The sequence below is a fragment of the Telopea speciosissima genome, chromosome 1 (genome assembly GCF_018873765.1).
Source record: "Telopea speciosissima isolate NSW1024214 ecotype Mountain lineage chromosome 1, Tspe_v1, whole genome shotgun sequence".
Taxonomy (NCBI): domain Eukaryota; kingdom Viridiplantae; phylum Streptophyta; class Magnoliopsida; order Proteales; family Proteaceae; genus Telopea; species Telopea speciosissima.
Window position 1 is genome coordinate 62,153,511 of NC_057916.1, and position 17,577 is coordinate 62,171,087.

The following is a 17,577-nucleotide window of genomic DNA, read 5'->3' on the forward strand; positions in this document are numbered from 1 at the left end:
CTAGTGGGGTAATTACCCCCTGGTGTTCGGTTTGGAGTCCCTTGGCTCTGTTCGGCTGGGTCGGTTCGGTCCTCGAGTTCAGCTCGGTTCAGCCAACTCGGTTCGATATTGCACCATTTGTGCTCAGCTCGGCCCTCGGGGTCAGCCTCAAACCATCTATGTGTCACTTTTTGTCAGATGACGATTTTATGACTCATCACAGGCCCCCCACTCATCAAGGCTCGGCTTGTCCTTGATGAATATAGTCTTTCGATGTACTGACTATTCCGTCCTGAGGCCAAGTCCGAGCTCTTTCTTTGTGGTGATTTGACGTTGTACGGACTCTGACAGTTGGGTTGTCAGTGCCACGTCATTCAACGACATTATGGCATTCAGGAATTTGAATCATCTCTCGATCTAGACCGTTGAATCTCACTGAGCTCTTCTCGGCCGTCGGATCTCAGGGAGTCGGAGGTTATAAATAGGTGACAATTCGCCTCTTATTATTTTGACGATGTTGTTCTTATCTTTGAGCACCGAGGCCGAGCACTCACTCCAAGTGTTCGACCGAGCTTTGTGCCTTAGTAATTTTTACTTCGTTTGTTGGCTCGGCTAAGGCGTTTGGCTATGACGTAAAAATGTCTGGTTGAGCCCGAGCTCTCGACCCTACAGCTCGGTCATCGCGTTTATCCTTTGCCTTGTATTAAGGCACTGAGCCCGATCTCCTAGTCGGGCCTTCAGACTTGGTTCATGTAAACAATCGCTGCTCGACTTGGTCGCTGTGTTCGGCATTTGGCGGAGGGTTATTGTTCCGTGGCGTCCACTTGGCCCAGCTTTAGGCCTTGGGTGATTTTGGTTCTACTCAGTCATCAGTCTGCTCGGCCGTCGTTCCCAGTGTTAAGGTAGTTAATCTACGAGGGTTAGTCTTGTGAGTGAGCCAGCCTATGAGAGCTTTCCTTGTGACCTTGTTGCCGACCTATGAGGGTCGGTCTTCGGCATCGGCCAATCTATGAGGATTGGTCTTATGACTTGGATGCCGACCTATGAGGGTCGGTCTTTAACGTTGGCCAGTCTATGAGGACTGGTCTTATGACACGACTGCCGATCTATGAGGATCGATCTTTAACGTCGGCCAGTCTATGAGGACTGGTCTTACGACTCGACATTTATGACTTGGGTGCCAACCTATGAGGGTCAGTCTTTAACGTCGGCCAGTCTATGAGGACTGGTCTTATGACACGGCTGTTGATCTATGAGGATTGGTCTTTAACGTCGGCCAATCTATGAGGACTGGTCTTACGACTCAGCATTTATGACTTGGGTGCCGACCTATGAGGGTCGGTCTTTAACGTCGACTAGTCTATGAGGACTGGTCTTATGACACGGCTGTCAATCTATGAGGATCGGTCTTTAACGTCAGCCAGTCTATGAGAACTGGTCTTACGACTCGGCATGTTGTTGATTTGAGCTAGACCCAGAAGTGGGGAAAATCTCATTTTATTGAATTTCAAACTTCAAATAAGCATCTAAGCTGAACTGAATCATAAAAGTGGAGGCTAAAGCCGAGTACATAAGTGCTTGTTCAAAGCCGAGCTGAATAGAATACTTCTTTGAAAAAATTTCTTCAAATTTTCCGAGTTCCAAGGCCTTGGTACCTTCTTGCCCCTCGGAGTCTGCAAGCGATACGCCCCTAGGCGAATTTGCTTGCAGACTATGTACGGTCCTTCCCAATTGGGCACTAACTTTTCCTGCTTCCTTGGCTGAGACGCGCTGAGTTTTCTGAGGACTAGGTCTCCTTAGCGAAAGTGTCGTTCCTTCACCCTTGGGTCGTAGTATCTCGCTGTCTTCTGTTGGTATGTTGTATTCCGCAGTAGAGCGTTCTCTCTTCTTGTAGGGATGGCTTTTCCAAAATCTCGATGTACACTAATCGGCTCAGATTTGGGAGGTCAGCCTCGGCCAACGTTGACAGGGAATCAGCCACAACATTCTCCTTTCTTGGTATTTGGGTCATCTCAAAGTGCTCGAGCTCGGCTACCATCCTTTCATCTTTCGCTTCATACTCCCCATTGATTTAGTTCACCTCAAGTTGGGAGTCGCTTCGTACCTTCTGTCGCCGGATTCCTATGGCTTTGCTTACTCGGAGTCCGGCTAGAAGGGCTTCGTACTAGGCCTCATTGTTGGAGGCGGGGAACTTAAATCTCAAGGCGTATTGGATGCGAAATCCCTCGGGGCTGACTAAGATCAGCCTAGCTCCACTATCACCAGAGTTGCTTGAGCCGTCTACATTCATGGTCTATGATTGCTCGGCCTCGGCCCCTTCCGCTGCTCTCTCACCTCTGGCCTAGAGGTCGGGCATGGTGCACTCGGTGACAAAGTCGGCCAAGGCTTGTGCTTTTATCGTGGTCCTCGAGCGATAGCTTATATATATTCGCTCAGCTCTACCACCCACGCAATCAGCATACCCGACACATCGGGCTTTTGCAGTATCTTCGTAAGGGGCTGATCGGTTAACACCTTGATCGGATGAGCTTGAAAATAGGGCCTCAGCTTTCTCATAGTCATGACAAGGGCGAATGCTACTTTCTTGAACTTGGAGTATCTTGTCTCGGCATCAATGAGCACATGACTAATGTAGTATATGGGCTTTTGTGCTCGACCCTCCTCTCTGATCAGTACCGCATTGACCGCTACCAAGGTTGCGGCTAGATACACTTGGAGGTCTTCTTTAGTCGCGGCTTACCGGTCGAGGACGTAGTTCCTTCTTTTTTGTTGGATCCCCTTTCGGCTCGGATCCACATGGAATTTGTGCTCGGCTATGTGCCTTGGTATACCGGGCATGTAAGCGGTCGACCAGGCAAAGACGTCGGCATTCACCTTTAAGAAATTTCTGAGTCGATTTCTTTGTTGTTCGCTCAGCAATGACTCGAGTTGTACCGTCTTCGTTAGGTCTTCGTCACTAAGGGAGAACGAGATGAGGTCTTCCATGGGCCTTTCGCGCCTTTCGGTGAGCTCATCCAGCTGGTCTTAAGGGAGGTGCTCAACGCATATAGCCATTCCTCAGACATTTCCTTTGTTTTGCTTGACAAAGGTGGCGTAGCACTCTCGAGCTCTCTTTTGATCACCTCAAATTTCTTCGATGCCGTTCTCCGTGGGGAATTTCATCTTCTAGTGTATCGGCGAGATGATATCTTGGAGGGCGGTGAGCGATGGGTGACCAAGTATGTCGTTGAAGGCCACCACTGACCGTACCACCATGAACTTGACTTGGATCGTCACTTGGTATGGAGCTTGCCCGAACTTGACCAGGAGGTCTATCGACCCCTTGATCGTGGCAGAGGCCCCCGAGAATCCATGGAGTGAGGTGCCTTCCAATTTGAGCACCTCGTCCCAGAAGCTGAGCTATCGATACGCGTTCAATGACATAAGATCCACGGATGCTCCCATATCGATCAATACCCAGTGAATGGATCTCCTCGCTATTTCTACCTGCACCACCAAAGCATCATCGTGAGTTAAACTTATACCTTCGAGGTCAGCCTCGGAGAATGAGATCGTCGCCTTGGACTTCGGCCTTTTGCTCGGCATCTCCGCGACTCTGACTAACAACATATTCGCCTTAGCTTTTCGGGTGGATTCTTGTCTGGGCCCTCCGAGGATGGTGTATATGGGACCTCCTTTCTCATTGTTCGGCTCGGATCCATCATCCTTCTTTTAGGCTCGGACCTTGTCCTCGTCATGCTCGGCCCTCTGACTCATGGACCTCAGCTCAGACTTCCTTTGATCACGGTCATCGGGTCGTCGACTTCCACATTCTTCTCGGCTCCCCTTGATGTACCGCTTCAAGTGCCCTACTTTGATCAGCTCTTCAATTTCTTGTTTCAGCTGGTAGCACTCCTCGGTGTCGTGGCCTATGTCCTTGTGGCATAGGCAGTACTTGTTGGGGTTCCGGGGTGACCCAGCTTGCATCAACCGAGGTCGGCGTATATACCCATCGTCTTGAATTTACATAAGAATTTCCTTCCGCGACGTGTATAAGAGAGTGTACTCGGGACTCCGAGCTTGATCTGAGCTCTCAGCTCGGCGGTCAATCTTTGTCCTCTTTTCATCCCTTCGTTCATCGATCGCTGACCTTTTCTTCTCTCCCTCGATTTTACTCTTCTTTCGGGCTTAGAGAACCTCCGCCATGTTTGCGAACTCATTACACCTCTCCAAGAGCTTGGCCATATTCTTGGTCAGCTTTTGGGCCAAGTCCTTCATGAGGTCCATGTCCGTCAGTCCGTTGCTCATGGCCGTATGAGCCGTGCCCTCATCCAAATTCTTGATGTCTAAGGATTCCTTGTTGAAGCGGGAGAAGAATGTTTGGATCGACTCGTCGAACCTTTGTTTCATGCTGAGGAGGTTGACCGTCGTCTTCTTGTGCTTCATGCTACTCTGGAAGCGGGTCACAAAGGCTCTGCAAAGCCGAGCATAGCTTGTTATGGAGTTTGGCGGCAGCCATGAGAACCAGGAGGTCGTCGTGCCCTTGAGAGATGAGGGGAAAGCTCGACAAGAGACAATTTCTGTTCCCCCGTACATGGTTGTCATTGCGTTGAAGTAGTTAATGTGATCCGTCGGGTCGATCGTCCTGTCATACTGGTCGAAGGGAGGTGGTTTGAACCTGGTTGGAAGAGGCGCAGTCATGATCTCGGGCGGATAAGGATGTCGCCCGACCAGTGAGTAGGCGTCCGAGGTCGCCTATTTCTTCAATCCTTTGACCTGTTCGGCCAGCTCTCGCAGCCTTCTTTCCATTTCAGACTCAGGGGCTTGGTCTTTCGGCTCGTCCCCCTGGTGCAGGTGATCCTGTTCATTCGACCGAGGTCGGCCATTCTACTCTCTGGCTCGGGACCAGGTCGCTCAGTCGTCCCATCGAGGTCAGCCATTGTGCTCGGCTCGGTCAGCCTCACCTCTTCTGGCCCTTCTCTCCCCTTGGAAGTTTGATCCGAGGTCTTTCTCCATCTGCTTGGATGCGCCTCCCATTGGGCTCCTCCCGTGGTTCTTGGCGTCCTAACGGCCGCTCATCTTCTCTAAGCCGAGCAGAGAATATCGACCTTCTAGCGGTCGACGCCGTCAGTTCAATCTCTCGCCTTGCCCTAGGGCTCCGACGGTGATCCTGTTCATCCCGTCGAGCGATCCTATTGGGATGTGGAGGAGGAGCCTTCTAACAGGGCAGATGAGACGAGGCTGCTCGACTCGGGTCGACCCGACGCCGGCCTCTGTTTTACTGTGCATTTCCCTCGATGAGTACGGGTGCCAAGGGGGGTGCCACCGACGGCTGGCCTAGCAACCCGCCCTGAGCCATCTGTCCCATAAAGGTCCTCAACATCTCGTTGGTGTGCAGCAGTTGGAGCTGAAGGTCCATGACTTGTCGATTGTTCGTCAGGGCTTCGGGGTCCAAATTATTCGACAAGGGTGGCGGCGGCGGCAAGTTCAGCCCTCTTGGGTTAGGCTCGATTTGGGGTCGACCCTCTACGGCTGCTGTGTCCAGTACAATTCCACCATTCCCTCCTTCCGGCGGTGGAATCGGGTTGGCGGTAACTCCCGCACGGCACTGAGTTACTCCCCCTCGTGGGGGTCTTTCGGCTGCGCCTTGCCGTGATGTCTCAGGGGGTGGAGAGTGTCTCGCCCGTTGGTCAGGTTGCGGCTCATCCCCACGTGAGGCTAAGCCGTGTTGCCCCGATCTAGTTTGCACAACTATTGCCTTCGCTCTGTTGCTTGGTAGAAACAACGACGACTAGCTGAAGTTGTTCCCACAGATGGCGCCAAATCTGCTGCGGATGAAAACCTTCGATGCCCGATTAGCCCACGGATGAGCCTGCAAAAACCGAGTGAGCGCAAGAGAGGCTGTGTGGCTCTGGCCTAGGACTCTCCGATGCTCAAGTCATGTCTCCAATGCAACAGCGTAACTGTGTAGTGAAAGTAAGATATGCGTTTGAGCTCCATACCTGAGTATTTATAGAATGAGGTGAGGCGGTTGGAGGAGTCTTTGTATGGTAAGAGTCCTCTGTTGGTAGGGCTCTTCCGCGCGGGGCGGAGTGGAGAGTTATTTTCAGAGTCGGACTCTCACTATGGTAAGAGTCCTTATTGGAGTGTAACTCGGTATCGCGGTGGGGATTGTAGTTCGATTCTTATCCCATGATTGTCGGGGCATGCCGACGTGGCTCTGTGATCCCCGATGTGCCGTTATTGTTGCTTCTGGGGAGGGCTCGACCTCGGACAGCAGTGTCCTCGATGCTCGGACTCGGGCGACCGAGTCTTCGGTGCTCAGCCTTGTGCTCGGTACAATTGGCATGGGAGCTACCTCCTGGCGTATTTGTGAGCCCGACCGAACTCGGGTCGGTCGGGTGCTCGGCTTATGGCTGACCTGAGCAGGCTCGGCTCATGGCTCAGCCTTGTTCGGCCATCGTGCTCGGCCGTGTTGGTGATCAAGGTGATGGCCTTCTCCTTCGGAGGTTGGTTTGATGCCGCACCGTTTGGCTCGGCTTGGCTCGGCTCGGTCCTCAGACTGGACTGGGGCTTGACTAGGCATTCGTGCTTAGCGACGATTACCCTTTTAACCATACTTGGTGCGCTCGGCTCAGTGCTCGACGACTACGATGCTCGCCCCTGGTGCTCGGTCGTATCTAGTGTGGTGATTACCCCCTGGTGTTCGGTTTGGAGTCCATTGCCTCGGTTTCTGTCGGGTCGGTTCAGTCCTCGAGTTCGGCTCAGTTTTGTCTACTCGGTTTGGCACTGCACCATTTGTGCTTGGCTCAGCCCTCGGGTTCAGCCTCAAACCGTCCATGTGTCACTTTTTGTCAGATGGGGATTTTATGACTCATCAGAAACCATGTAATGTCCCCACCTTCACATACACAGGAAGAGGTCCCGTTGGGAAGAGATTGAAAGGAGTGAAAAAGCATCCACTTTTGCTTTAGATGGGTCGGTGATTAGGTTTGAAAAAGCATCTTTAATGCTGTTTCCTTGCAGAAACTCTGCTCCAAGTCCCAAAGGTCCGCCTACCCATATTCTTTTTTACGAAGGACAGGATTGGAAAAATATGCCATAGAGTCTCTCAGTTGCTTCACGGCAAATAGGACTGAGAGCAAGATTGGGATTCAGTTTTTGTAATTTATCTATGAGTATTACTATTGTGATCTAGCTAGGAAAGCTATTACACCTCTTAGTGGAGCGGATTCCTGATTTTGAGATCAGGTCATTGTATTTTAGATTTGCGGGGAGTCAATTCTAGGATATCTAGGGTTTTTGGGACCAGATCATTAGATTTTTCAGATTGAGGGGAACCGATTCTAGGGTTTCTCGGACTTTTGAGACTGAATCACTTGAGTTTTCAGATCTGAAAGGAGTCGATTCTAGGGATTTTGTGACAGGATTGTTGGGTTTACAGATCCGAGGGAAGCTGATTCTGGGGTTTTTGGGATCGGATTGTTGGGTTTCAGATCTGAGGGGAGTCGTCTCTGTGTATGTGAAGGTGGGGACATTACATGGCTGCAGGCTTCTTTTTTTTTTTTTTTTTCCAGGTAAGGTCATTTTGGTCATTTTACCCTATCCAAGGGCAGAATGGTCCATCAAAGTTCAAAAACTGGGATCCGTTATGTTATAACGTCTCTGTCTAACGACAGGGACTATAGTGGTACTTAGTTTGGAAAGTAGGGGCACACGTGGAATTAGTGAAAGTTCAGGGGGACAACTGTAAGTTTAGCCATTTTCAGGGGGGCATTTGAAAATAATGACCTATTTATGAATAATCAATTATGAAATAGGTTATGACCTATAAACAATAATCGTTTGGTTACTACTAGACATAATAGATTATATAATGAAAAATATATTTGGTATGCTTTAATGAAGAATATATTATATATTATATTTATTCATAATATATATTCTATAGTATATATTAAATGATATATGATATATATAATATAATAAATATTATATATATTATATTCTATACAATATGATATATGTTAAGAGAGAGAGTGGGGGTGAGGGTGGGGTGGCATTGTTTGAGGTATCGGTATCGTATCACCCGTATTGGGTAATACGTAAGGGTTTTACTAGTTTTCGATCCCGATATCGTATCGGTGACATAGTACGGGCAAGGGGTAAAACAATAAAAAATCCTATTCTTTTAAGGAAAATCAGGGGAAAATTTGTTCGATACGGTCGATCCATGCTGATACCGTATCGGTATCATATCGATTTTGCAGGTGATTGATACCTAACTCCATGGGAGTTGGAGCGAGAGAGAGGCAAAATAGAGGTTTTGTTTTAATTTTTGTTAATTTTACCATTTTACCCTACTTAAATAGCAATTCTGCACATGTTCATTAATGGTTGCCCGCATGAACAAACATTAACAATTTATGGTGATAAATCATAAACAATTCTCGACCTGTTTATGAATTTATGCTTATATTGATTTTTTTAATGAGAAATAAATCATTCCAAAGACTTCTATTTATGTTTATGTATCAGATAAACGTAAATTTAAACTATATCAAAAAGCCTTAAAAAAGGCCAAAAAAAGGGGAAGGTGTTTTAAACGCGTTTAAAATGGGAATGCTTGCCATTTGTTATCCAAAGAGCTGAATCAAATTTTCGAGAGTTTACAAGTGCCACAGCAAAACCAAGCTCTCTTTCTCAAATCAAGGCTCAATATGATTCCTTGTGCAGGCCTGATATTGAACAGATCTCTCCGTGGTCCCCCTCGCCCCCTTAAACACTGGTTTAAGCTTAACTCAGATGCGTCTATATTGGTTTTGTAATCCGAAATTCTCAAGGCAACCCAATTGTTGTGGTATCTGAGCCCCAAAGCTTCACCTCAGTGCTTCAGGGAGAAGCCATCTCAATTCGGTCAGATGGTGTCGATTACTTAATGGTGGAATCAGATAGTCAGGGAGTGACATCGTATCTTTCTCATCACCATGCGGTAGATCAGATATCTTTAGTAAATATTGTGAAAGATATTCAATATCTCACTTCCTTTTTTTCTTTCATGTTCCTTCCACCACATTCCCAGGGAGAATAACAACGTGGTTGACTCCCTGGCTAGGTGGGCGGTGTCTTTAACATGAAGGACATCTTGGCCCGTTTCCACTCCGTGGCTGTCTGATTGTTGTAACTCGGATGCCATGTATTGGGCACGTTTTAATAAATAGTCTTCCTCTTACCAAAAAAAAAAAAAACAATAAACATGGGCCCTACAACTTTTGTTGGTCTCTCACACCTAGTGAGAACTAAGATACATTCAAGCAGTGAAATTAACAAGGGAGAATCACTTAGCTCAAGTCCTAACGTCGTATTTCCTTATGCGGATGTTCAATTTCAGTGAAATCTACTATCTCACTTCAATTGAAGAAGGTACCTTAGAGGGTTGCAACAGGATTGGGTTGGGACAGACTTTTTAAAACCCCAACCCAATCATAAATCCCCTTAGTAGGGTCCAGGCCCGGCCCAACTCGACCCTGACTCAAGGCCTAAGAAATCCAACCCTGACTCGCCCTCAGGGTTGGGTCGAACCAGGCTGTCCCTGATTAGATATTACATAACAAAATGTGTGTGATATTTAAAGTTTATAATATATATTAGGGGAAATATCATCCCCCTCCCCTCTAAGTATCCATAATATTAACCCAATCCTCAAATTTTGAATAATGGTAACGCCCTCCCCTACTTTCCCAAGATTCTATCAACCGTACCCTAATCGTTAAAAAAATTCATTAAGTGATGAATTTTTTTTGTTATTTTTTTTGTCTATCCTATTCTATTCAAGGGCCCATAGGCCAACTACAAACTAAAGGGGGGGGGGGGGGGGGGAGGGGAGGGGAGGCTAAGACAAGCCCACAATCTACAACTAAGGGGGAAGGGGGAAGGGGGAAGGGGGACGGGGGATGGGGAGGGGGGAGAGAGGGGTACCTGTTTTTTTTTAGCACAATATGCAATCCAGGAGAGCCGATCCCTTGACCTCCTGGGAGGCATGCACTCAACTTGCAATGCCTCCAACCAACCGAACCAACCGAACTAGCGGTTGTTTGCTTAAGTGATGATGTGGCATGTACAACATTTCTAAAACCCCAAAATACCCTTAATATAATTCTATTCCAATTTTACCCTCCCTACTTTCCCTTTTGCGTATTCTTCTCCCATTTCCTCTTCTTCCTCTGTGCTTCTTCTTCTTCCGCCAGTACCACCATCATCGCCACCACTGCCGCCTCCGATCCTCTTCCACCGCCAGCACCACCTTAACCCAATCCAACCCTAACCTAACCTAACATTTTCTCTCCTCTCTCTCCTCCCCATTCCTCGTTTCTCTTTCTTTCTTCTTCTCCGGCGGACACCACCACCGTCACACCTGCAACTCTTCTTCTTCGGTGAAACCAATGAAAGAATCTAGAAATTATAAGTCTCGATTGTGTCTGCTTTTTATATTTCTCAAGCCATGAGACCAATTTAGAAGGGGGAGAAAGAAGAAGTTGATTCCAGATTTGTAGATTGTCAGTCTTGATGGTGTGCTATCCCCGAGCTCTCAAGCCATGAGATCGATTCAGAAGGGGGAGAAAGAAGAAGTCGATTCCAGATTTCTAGATCTTCAGTCTTGATGGTGTGCTATCCCAGAGCTCTCAAGCCATTAGATCGTTTCAGAAGGGGCAGAAAGAAGAAGTTGATTTCAGATTTCCAGTCTCGATGGTGTTTCGTTTCAAGGCCTTCACTGCTCCACCTCACGTGGAGGTGGAACACCTATCACTTTTCACACAAATACAGCTTAAAATCCTAATAAAATGCTCTCTTTCCTGAAACAAGACGACTAATAAAGAAAAGAGAGAGAGTGTGTCGACAACAAGGAGACCAAAATGGAAACCACCTCTGCCTCCAAGCCCTAAAATCCTCCACTTGCCCAGAAGAGAACCTCTGAGACGATTGGTTGGAGATGGAGATGGGGTTGTGGTTAGAATTCCTCTTTTGAGACTCCTTGCGCTCGTAAATGGCGTTCCGATTGAACCAATCAAGTTCTTCTTCTTTGAGTATCTGAAAGGATTCCGCCGGAAAGTTAGGTGGAGCCTCCTCCGGGGGATCTGGTTAATCCGACGGTGAATGATGATCAACGACTAAACTTTCGCATGTGATTTTCTAGTCACCACCGCAAACAAACGTTTCGAGATCAACCTGTAGCATTTGACATACACCAAAAATAAAAGAGAAATGGGTATTGAGAATTGAGACTAGAGAGGAAGAGAAGCAGATATTTAAAAGGACAGAGAAGGAAAAAAACACTGGTGAAGCAATAAAATAATGAGAGAAACGGAGGGAGTTTTCAACTTGACTGGTGGTTCTTCATGTCGATGTTAAGATGGTATTTATGTGATTCAGTACTGGAGGTGGAAGAGGATGGTGCTGGCGCTGGTGGTGGTGTTGGCGGTGGAAGAAGATCGAAGGCCGCAGTGGTGGCGATGATGGTGGTTCTGGGAGAAGAAGACGCAAAGGGAAAGTAGGGGAGGGCAAAATTGAAATAGAATTATATTAAGGGTATTTTGGGGTTTTAAAAAATTTATACATGCCACATCATCATTTAATGAGATTTTTTAACGATTAGGGTATGGTTGATAGAATCTTGAAAAAGTAAAAAGGGGCATTATCATTATTCAAAGTTTGGGGATTGGATTGATATTATGGATACTTAGAGGGGAGGGGCGTGATATTTTCCCTATTTATTATATCACTTAAAATAAGGTTGGGCTCAACCTAAGGCCTCAACCCTGGCCCAACCCAAACCCAACCCAACCCTAACTAAGGGCCAAAAATTTTCAGGCTTGACCCGCCCTCAGGTCAGAATATCTCAACCCAAATCATATTTGGGCTGACGGCGGGTTCGGGCCGACTGGGCCAAACTTGCACTCCTAGTATGTTATTTAGCCTTTGAGAGTCTCTCAAAATACACAAGAATGATGTTTGTTCTTGTGCGCACAAAAACCAAGGCTAAAACCCGTTCTCCTATTTTACTCTCACAGGTAACTACTTGCCATCACCGTGGTTAGCCATTAGGGTAGGGAATCTAACCACCTTGCAACACTAATCCTTTTGTTGAAGTGGTAATTTGGGCCACATCGGCCAATATTCTCCCAATTGGCCCATATTGGCATATTGCCTTATACCAAGATAATGTCTTGTGTTGGATTTGATATATGGTTATACTTGAAACAATAGTTTCCCTTTACATTCAAAATGAAAACTTCTATCCACGAATCATGGTATTCCATGTTCAATTTGTAGGTTATTCCCTTCTATGTATTACAATGAGTTGCCATTCCTATAATGAGCCCTAATGTGATTAGTTTGAAAAACTTTAGAGGGTACAATCTTTATTGCCCTTTATCCTAAATGGACATCTGTTATTTCAAAACTTAATATGCACATCCATAATAAATGATAGAACAATAAAGTTTGGCCGAAACATAACTCTTTCAATATAATTCAGATTTAAGCAATCTTAGTCTAATTATAAATCTTTTCAATAAAGCTTTCAAATAAATCTAAGTCTGCTTAAATCCGATTTGTATTGAAGGAATTATGTTTCGATCAAACTTTATTTGGTGTGCGCAGATGCTGTCAAAATCGCTTTGAATGAAAATATTTTTTTTAGGTATCAAAGCAAATAATTATTTTATTGCTCCTTTGGTATTTATGGAATTTTAGATTTAAAAAAAATACCAACATTAGAAAATTGAATTTTTTTACCTATCGTCGAGAATCCAATTTTTTGTTCTTGAATTAGGGGTTGACTTTATATCATTTTGGAATTTGATTTTCTAACTACTTTTATTGGATTCAAACGGGAGGTATTTTTTTATTTATGAATAATATCTAAACACAAAATCATTTACTTAAATGATATTTGGTATAAATAAAGGATGATTATGGTTCGATACCATTTCCAAGAACAGTATACACTAGCAAATTTGAGTTAAAACCACAAGCACCATTTTGAGTGATCTTTATACAAAACTAATGTATGGATTGGGTTAAAAAATCAGGACAACAAAAAAAAAAAAAACAAAATAACTTCTGGATATTGAAGCCAAGATTTCGAGTTGACTTGGAGAAAATACCAAGTTTGAACTGAAATATAATCTAAACCTAGCAAATTTGGGTTTCGAGGATGACCGGAACTGGCCACAAAACCAAGATTTAGAACTTTAATAAAGATCAAGTGATTAAATGAAAGGGAATTTTGCAATCATAGATTCCAAAATTGAGAGCTAATGTTGAATTGAGCTGGTACAAGCCTAACCCTATTAAAACCAAATTGACAATCCAAGTTATGGACAAACCATGTCCGAGTTTTCAAAATTAAAATGATTGAATGTTTGCAACTGTAAACTATCCTTTTCTGCTAAGACTTCACAAACTTAATTGAAAAACCTTGAATGAGAGGACTCAGGGAAGAGAGGCAATCAACAAACTACCTTACCTAAGAGGACATTTACATGAACAAGTAGAGGTCCCCCCATTTTATAATGAAAGCCACAACTTGGAGTTTCAAGGTTGGTGGTGGACATTTAATAACAGTGTTGTCACTTGTCACAATACTCATAATTCTCTCCCCCTTTGGGACACACAGAAGCAGAAATTCCCACCCACCTTCACCTCCATTCATTCAAAATCAAATGTAGATGATCTATCTTTCTGGGATCCTTAATTGATCTATAGTTGACTAACTAAAAACAATTTGGAAAAACCAAAACAAAAATGCAGAATCTCCAAGTTTGCTGAAATTGAAAATCTCATCCTTTTGAGAGCGCTCAGCTACAAAGCTGTTTTCCATTCCATTGAGTTAAATCAACCCTCCAAGAATTAATGGCATTTTCATAATTGTTGTTTCATTGATCGCTCAATCATCATCATTACGTTGTCGTCACTCGTCACCAATATACGCCTCTGTTCCAAAAAAAAAAAAAATCTGTTTTTCTACCAATAAAATCTATTTGACAAAACTACCCCAACTATTAGCCCAAATTGCCAGTCATACCCCAGACAACCAACGAAAGAAGCTACCCAGTTCTTCGCTGATCCAGTTTCCTTCCAAATCCCAACTCCCGGGTACCCCAGCACCGGCGACGACACCATCGCTCCGGTGACTACTTCCGGTAAAAGTTCCCCCTGAAAATCGAAATGATACAGTATGAGACGAAAAAGACGAAGAAGAAGAAGAAGAAGCCAATCTGTCCACGTAATCCTTCAACCATGACCTCCCGCCGCCGGCAATTTCCGCCGCCACTTGAGATCCCGGCGGCTCAGGAACTGGCACATTTGGTGCCGGAGCTTCGTCGCCATCTTTATCCTTCCGTCCAATATTGTAATCAGAAACTCCTCGCCTGTGCATGTGCTCCACCACCACCTCGGAGTTTTCTTCCACCACGTAGTCGAACGATCCCATAGAGTAAGACCTACGGGTGCTGGGAACGCCACTGGAATCGACAGCAGTTCTCTGTTGACTGAAACTCCCAATTTCTACCCGGAAACTATCGCCGGCGGCAGACGAAGACGCTAGCTTCGCCAATTCGTCCGATTCGTCCACGTGGATGGTTGATCGGCAGAGAGGGCAAGTTTGGTTGGATGCGAGCCACGTGTCGATGCAGCGAGCGTGAAAAGCGTGACAGCAAAGAGGAAGTAATCGGAGACGATCGTGCGGCTCGAATTTAGATAAACAGACGGCGCAATCAGCGGCGGATGAGTTTTTGAGCCCGGTGACTGAGTCGAAGGAGAAGAGAGGGAGTGAGTCAATCAGGGATTGGTACTCGGGGGTCACGCGTCTGCTAGAGATTCGGTGAGAGTGATGTGAGTGATCAGAGGCCAGGTCGTGATCTCTATAGGAGGAGCTTCTGCAGCAGTAGCTGCTCAGGTAGCGGAGGAGGAGGTGGAGTATGATTGAGAAGAGTAACACGGCGATCAGGATGAAAGCGATGATGAGTAGGCTGGGCATCAGATTACCTTTCGATATTGATGACGAAGAAGAAGAAGCAGTACCACCACCAGCAGTCTCTGCAATTCCACCTCCAATAGCCGCCGGCAAGGGCCGAGGCGGTGGCTGTAGCAACAGATCCAGCCTTCTCATATCTTTACTCTTTCTTTTTCTTTGTCTCTGCAAATTGTAATAGAGATAGCGAGCGAGCGAGAGAGAGAGGGGGGGAGACGATAGGGTAATTACAGTTTTCCAGTTTTTTGGTGAGAGAAAAAATAAGACTACTAAGAGAGAGAGAGAGAGAGAGAGAGAGAGAGAGTTGCTCCCCTGGGGTTTTAGATAATAAAATCATTTTACGAAAAAAAAAAAGTGTTATCCTCTCAACTGTTGTTGGTAGTTCTGACTTCTGACTTCCGACTTCCAACTTCCGACTAAGTCGTGTGTTTACACGAGTATTCTCACTCGTGTTGTCTACTGCCTGGATTAGATTTAGACATAAAGCCCTCTTTAACTTCGGTTTTTTGGTTCTGTTTTTGGTTCGGTTCAAGAATCTAGATAGAACATGTAGAAACTGAAGCCTATTTTTTCAAAACCATATTCGAACCAGTATGGATTGATTTCGATTTGGTTTACTATTAACCCGATTGGCCGTTCTGCCAAGGAGAGATGGAATTTGGGTAGGTCAAAAAAAAAAAATTTTGAAATTTTATTTTATTTACTGAGTGAAACGGGAAAACTCATGACTGAAGAATACACATTTCAACAAGCCATGGATCGAAAATGGACTAAGTCATCGGACATGTCACCGATAGAATCCTCCTTGCCAGAGAGTTAGCCAAGTTGTTAACCACTCTTGGAATAAATCAAAAAATACATGTTTCAAAAAAGGAAGAAAGATGAATAATATCCTCTAGAATGCTTCTCCATTGAAGAGGGATGAAGCAATTCCTTTCTGTAGGTAGGAAATCACAACTTCGTTATCAAACTACTCTTTCATAACCTTCTGAAAAGACCTTCATTAGTGATGATCGGATAGTTAAGACCTGACCAGTTGCAACATCAACAAATCTTGATGAAATTGACATAACAAGAATCGGTTTACCATGATGATGATCACAACAAAATAAATCCCAAACCACCTATCTGTGAATTGGAAGGGGGACTCGCATCACAATTAATCTTTGTCGTACCTTGACATGGGGCAGACCAAACTGGTGGTAAAAAAGAAAACAGTGTCTTGCGAAATGGAATTCATAATAATTCCAGTTTGAGATTATTGAAATTCTTCGAAAGCCGAATATGTTGCTTGTATAACCTCTGCAAGAGCCCATCTTCTTCGACGAAAACCAATATCGTTTCTGGCTTCTCACAAAGACTAGCAAATGAAGGAACTGTGTGATAATATCATGCGTTGAGTAACCTTATCAAGAGGCGTAACGGAATCCTATCCTTCGATCAATGTAGGTGGAGCGATGGATTATCATCATTTGGAGGGGGTAAAACTCAAAACACTACCAAACCAGACTGCTCTTGCAACGGATTCTTGTTTTTTGATGGGCAAGAAGTTAGGGATGAATACATCCCCTTCATTATGAATTTTGGTTTACCCTTCTTCAAAGGTAGATTGGTCATTTAGTAAAATCTATAACCCACTGACATTATCACTTAACAGCGATGAGCTAACGGAGTGGATCACTCTAATATTAATTTGAAAAAATGGTGGGGATACGTGTATTTTTTTTAACAAAAAAATTAATTTTAGCAAAGACTTTTATTTCTCAGTCAATTAGATAAGTTTCACTAGAATTTAATTTTGAATTTGTCACTTTGCTTGACTACAAAGGGACGAAGATACCCGCTTACTTTCCCAAACAACTCAAGTACCACACCGGAGCTAAACTACAAAGGTAGGTAGCTAGCTTGGCAATATAAAACCTTAGTGTTGATATCACACTCCACCCCATTCCTTCCTTCTTATTTCTTGTATACGTATCTCTCACGATGACCTTATTCAAACGAGTCAGGTTCGCGTTCACGTACGTGAACGTGAATGTACGAGAGCGATTGATAGTCGTTCAGATGGAATCCATCTTGTGGGACCCACACGTACATGAACGTGAGCCCAATTCTATTCAAATGAGGTTAAGATGTTAGGGCACATAATTTCTAAAATTTAGAGTTAATTAAATGCATGTTTAGAGGGCAGGCCTTGCAACGGTAATGTTGCTCCATTGTGACCAAGTGGTCACAGGTTTGAGTCTGGAAACAACCTCTCTGTAAAAACAAGGTAAGGCTGTATACATTATGACCATCCCAAGATCCCTCAGTGGCGAGAGCCTCGTGCACTGGGTACATCCTTTTTTGTTAGTAAGTTTTTGTAGCCATGGATTTAGTGCATGGTATCGAATCGTGTATTAGTATCACGGAAACCAATATGACACCAATATCGATCAATCTTTATCGGACAGTTTTAACCCTGATATTTCTAAGAAATCAAGTTTTTATTTTTTTATCCCTAATCTGTACTGTTCTACCGATACGGGATCAACTTGTGCCAATACCGATATGGATTACAACTTATGCTTTTCAGATTCTACAAT

At 44.8% G+C, this 17,577-nt stretch overlaps 1 protein-coding gene and 1 long non-coding RNA gene across 2 annotated transcripts; one reads left to right on the forward strand and one right to left on the reverse strand.

Moving 5' to 3' along the window:
* The first annotated feature begins 3,179 nt into the window (after nucleotides 1–3,179).
* On the forward strand, nucleotides 3,180–11,133 carry LOC122659150. The gene is made up of 3 exons (XR_006332514.1): nucleotides 3,180–3,189; nucleotides 7,105–7,115; nucleotides 10,935–11,133. It is a non-coding gene; the product is annotated as an uncharacterized LOC122659150 (long non-coding RNA).
* Nucleotides 11,134–14,006: 2,873 nt separating this feature from the next.
* Nucleotides 14,007–15,164, reverse strand: LOC122659145 (E3 ubiquitin-protein ligase ATL4-like). Its single transcript, XM_043854294.1, has one exon. It carries the CDS (start codon nucleotides 15,128–15,130, stop codon nucleotides 14,039–14,041), a length of 1,092 nt encoding a protein of 363 aa, XP_043710229.1. The 5' UTR covers nucleotides 15,131–15,164; the 3' UTR covers nucleotides 14,007–14,038.
* Nucleotides 15,165–17,577: the final 2,413 nt, after the last annotated feature.